The sequence below is a fragment of the Lactuca serriola genome, chromosome 8, assembly GCF_051521515.1.
Source record: "Lactuca serriola cultivar US96UC23 chromosome 8, Lser_US96UC23_V15, whole genome shotgun sequence".
NCBI classification, from domain to species: Eukaryota; Viridiplantae; Streptophyta; class Magnoliopsida; order Asterales; family Asteraceae; genus Lactuca; species Lactuca serriola.
This window is the reverse complement of record NC_136415.1, coordinates 184,568,542-184,573,507: the sequence shown is the minus strand read 5'-3', so window position 1 is coordinate 184,573,507 and position 4,966 is coordinate 184,568,542. Positions and strand designations below refer to the sequence as shown.

The following is a 4,966-nucleotide window of genomic DNA, read 5'->3' as shown; positions in this document are numbered from 1 at the left end:
TGTTTCCCTCAAATCTAGGAACTCCAAATCTCATATCTCCTCCGAAATGATGTCTAAAAGGGTAAAGTTTCCAACTTTACCCTTAGGAACCATCCAAAGTGAGTCAAACCCAAACTTTAGACTTATTAGATTGAGGCTTGACTTCCAACTTTACATCCATGCAAGCTAAAAAAGAAACCCTTGGGTTCAAGATGGGCTAAAAAGGAACTTATTGCATGAATGGGACCTAGAACTTAGTAAAGCTTGCAACTTTAAGTCAGAAGGGGCCATAAAATGGTCAAATCTAACATAACAACCCCTGGAACACACAACTTCTTGGACAATCCACCCATGAGCCCAAAATCAAGATAAAACCTTAAAACAAAGAGATCTAAATGATAACAAAGCAAGGTATAAACTTGATACCTCCAAAAGACTGCAACAAGTGGGAAGATTCTGGATCCAAGTCTTCCCTCCAAACTTTACACCTCCAACTTCAAAGCTTCTTCAAAAGAGCACAAAAGATCAACACTCAAGACCCTCCACAAGCTCACACGCTCACAAAATAAGATGATGCACGCTATTAAGGTTTTCTGGACAGAGGAGGCTGGTAAGGAGGCCAACCAAGGGACTTAAGGCCTTTAAATAGGGTGCAACACCTTAATAATTAGGGTTTCCTTCCCAGCCGCCAACTCGTCGAGTTAAAGCACCTCAACTCACCGAGTTGGTAAATTAATTTTCGCAGCCAAAGCCCTCTCGACACGTTGAGTTGGAGCTTCCAACTCACCGAGTCCCAAAGGAAAATACAAACAATTTGAAGAATAAGCTCATACCTAAACCAAGCATTACACAACTTATAAGAGGTGGCATCAGTTATGAGGGAATACATGATTTCCTCTCTAATAACAAACATCCACAAACCATACTCTCTCTCTCTCTCTCATACACACCTAGATGACTTAACCATCAGAGTGTACTTCTGGGTCTTCAGCACATGGTGCCACTAGCGTATTCTCTCTCATTTGTTCTCATGTTTTCCGACTGAATGGAGCACGTACACTTCATCGTAACCAACTAAAAGACCGTGTTCACATCATGAGGCTTACATTATGAATCAAATTGGGAAAATGAAAGATATCAAAGGATTATGATTCATGTATTCAAGTAATATGTTCATTATTATAACTTGAATAATAAATGCGATCAACAAAATCCCAGTTAAATGATGAAAAATATAAAATAATACATTTGATTAACAATAAAATGTCAAGGGATTTCATACCACTAGACCAATAAACTTTTTGAAAATAGTGTTCGGCACAAAGCGTTTGGAAGTTTCTAACACAACGTTTTAAACAAAAAGACTCGTCTGACACTATAAGCTTTTAACGTTTAGTTTAAACAAAACGCTTCAAATCCAAATGTTATTTCACCTAACATTTAACAAAATGTTACCGACTAGTTTTGTCAAATACACCTTTTGACAAATATACAAATAGTAACCATTATTTAAAGTTGTATGTTGTTAAAAATTAGGAAAAAAAAGGGGGGGGGGGGCAGAGGGGGAGGGGTCTGAATGTTACTATAAATAGAAAATTAAATACTTATCAAAAATAGAAAACATAAACACATGTTTATATTAATAACAGAACTTGAGAGTTAGGTTTGGCAATTTATTAATAGTTAAATCGTCTAGGGTTCATCCACACGATTAAATAAAAAGTTGAAAGTTGTTACTTGTTAGTGACGTGACCGGAAATTCATCTTGGCTCACCGTAGACCCTCCGTATAATTCAACCATCATTTCCTGCGAATTCTTTCCCCCAAATTCCATTCCAATCCAATCCTCCAAAATCTTTCTCTCTCTCCCCCCCTCCGTGTCAATGGCGTCGACGACCGCCGGTGTTCTCCTGTTCGCGGCCCTCATCGGCGTTTTGGCAATCTCCACCACCGCAAGACCTTGCAAAACCATTTTCTTCATCACTTCGTCATCATCTCACTACCCCACCGACGATCCTTTCCTCCCAAAACCTAATTTCCATATTCTTCGAAACCCCAACAATTCCCCACGTCTCACCTTCTTCGTCACCGAAATCCGCGAATTCCATCGCACCAGATCGCTTCCTCGCTCTGCATCTGTTTTTGATCGCTCTATCGAATCATCATCATCCGATGATGTTGTCTCTTCAGTTCCGTATTATTCCGCAACGTCTACCTCTGTTAAAGCATCGATTCGTGAACGTACCATGGACATCATGAGCATCGTCGGCGCGTTACTCTTCGGCGTTGGATGTGGTGCTCTCACCGCCGCTACCATGTACTTAATCTGGTCCCTGTTCGCCCCCAGACGCTTTGATTTTGGCGCGGATTCTGATGAGGAGAGCGATGACGAAGAAAATGGCGTTAGATCTAATTCGAACGGTTACGTCGCCATCCCTGCCGTTGCTAAACCTGTGCCTCCTACTGCCGACGAAGTTGCTGCAATGAAATGAATGAAGCGTTTTCGAGGTTTCTGCTTCTAGTAAGGCTTTTCGATTTTCAAAATCTTTCTTCTCTCTGTCTATTCTCCCTGATGTTACTAAACCTTAATATTGCAATGCAATGAATATCTGGTGTTATGATCATTCTCGAATTCCATGGTTCGTTTCATTGTGTGTGGATTGCGATTGGTTAATTTGTTTCAACTCTAAACAATCAGACATTCATAATCATGATCACTTCTACTTGAACACTCAAAATAAAGTCGTAATAATATTATAATAATCAGATTAATCTCACATCCACACACCTCCATTGCATTCTTGATTGATTGTGTCAATTGGGTTAGGCTCAAATTGAGGGATTAATATAAATCTGTAACAAAATTCATCTTAAAAGTTCAATGGATTTTCTTTACTGGAAATTGATTCTTGATATGAATTTCTTTATCTTAAAGTGGTCTTTTGACCCAATTGTATTAATGGAACTCTGCAATCTATAGGCTTTGGATGTGGGACTAAAGCGATTATTGCAATTGATGTTGCAATGATCTGTTTTGAGTGTTCAATTGGACTCATCATCATTTGAGGGTTTCTAATTATTCAAGGACCAAATAATTAGATTTGGAGAAAAGTGGAGTTGTAGCAGAAGAATTATTTATTCAATAAAAACATGAAATTACTTAATTATCCTTAGTTTTAGTTAATTGATAATTTGATTCATAGAAGTAGAAGGTAGAGGTAGGTACTTGTGACAACCCCATGTGACTGGTTTTCTTTATATGTTATTAGTTTTCTATAGGGCCCACATATGTTGGGTAACCATATAACATGACATGACAATTTTATACTGAACTGAGATTGAGACTGATATATGATTTGTTAATTAATTTTTTTTTTGCTATAACGTGTTTCCGATCGTTTCCGATCGTGATTGGTTAAATATGAACAGAAAAAGTATTTTATTTCCATAAATTTCTATGGCTTCGTTTTTGTACATGACATTTGATGTGGATAACGACATGGTAACATGTGCCACATTGGTGTTACGTTGGTTATATATTGTGTGAATTAGTGGAAAAATAAAAGTTGGTTGTTAATATGGTAAAAAAAAATAAAGTACATTTCCTATTTTGGTAAAAAAGAATGAAAAGTTCATTTCTATATGGTACAATGATTTTTATTATGATATAGTACTTACCCTAGAAAGTGTTGGGTTGAAATGTTTGATTATTTACTTAAAAGGCAAAACAAAAAATGTTTAATATGACAAGTAAGGTATAAGATTTAATCATTAAAAAGGTTTGGGAGGGTCTCAACCGATAAAGGAATCTCTAAAAATGTTGAGGGTCTTAACCTATAAAGTCGGAAAAATATGTTGTGTTTTTCTATATTTTGTCCAATTTCGGATTGTGGTTGATGAATGTGATTGGTAGGGGATCATGACTTTTGTAACCGCTTATCATAACAACCCAAAAGGAAATTTTGTTACATGGATGGTATAGTTAAATGATCAAATATATAAAAAGAGATATAGAAGAGGGGCAAAAGAAAATTATCCTAAAAACTTGAGAATTTGAATCCTGAGATGAAAGGGTATGCATCCTTCCTTCTAAAGGTGAACATATACCGGTTTTGGTTTTGTAAAAACCGTTTCTTTTTTTAAACAGTTTTCTCTAGACCGGTTTTTGGTTTTAGTTGTATAATAAAAACCGATTCCAAACCAAATATTTGGTTCTCAAAAAAAAAATGGTTTTGGAAAACTGGTCCGGTTTTTTTATCGGATCTCAAAAAACCGGTTTTAGATGTGAACCTCCCTTCCCTTCCTTTGTATGTAACTCTCTTTTCCTCTCCGTTCACAAACTTCCCAAATCATATAGAACATCAAATTTAACTAATATTCCATTGCTAAAGACACATTACTAGACTTAATTGAAACTGTATTTCACTAGAAAAAATACATTTCATACATTAAAGGGTATGAGTTGCAATATCGGATGATCTTTAACAATTCTTCATATCGTATCATGAGAAAACTCTTTGATAAAGATGCATATTCAATGTGGGTCTCCTAAATTATACCGACTTCCAGTTGACTACTACCACGTTTGATGTGTTAGATACCGATGAACTTGGTGATATCTTTTTTCAAGGTCTTCTACTTTTAAATTTATTTGATAGATAATATGCTCATCATTTTCCATTTGGTTTATAAAATATGTTTGAACCTAATTCCAAAAAAGATGTTCTACGCTCGTGATTGTCGATAACTTCATATTTTGTCATATTAACCGAAGCGTTGGTCAACACGACTTCTTCGTTGGTGCCAAGACATGTTTTAAAAGGTCGGGAAATTGTGTGATAAGAGTGAGAGAGTTGCAAGAAGGTTGTGTTGTGATAAAATGATAAGTTTTATTATAATATTTATAGGGGAAAATGACAAATACGTTCTATGAAGTTTTTAGGGTTTACCTTTTTAGTTTCTAAATTATTTATGTGGCTTTATGAGG

At 36.0% G+C, this 4,966-nt stretch overlaps 1 protein-coding gene across 1 annotated transcript; it reads left to right on the top strand.

The window, feature by feature from the left end:
• Positions 1 to 1,691: 1,691 nt before the first annotated feature.
• Positions 1,692 to 2,603, top strand: LOC145069631 (uncharacterized). Its single transcript, XM_079016581.1, has one exon. It carries the CDS (start codon positions 1,863 to 1,865, stop codon positions 2,469 to 2,471), a length of 609 nt encoding a protein of 202 aa, XP_078872707.1. The 5' UTR covers positions 1,692 to 1,862; the 3' UTR covers positions 2,472 to 2,603.
• Positions 2,604 to 4,966: the final 2,363 nt, after the last annotated feature.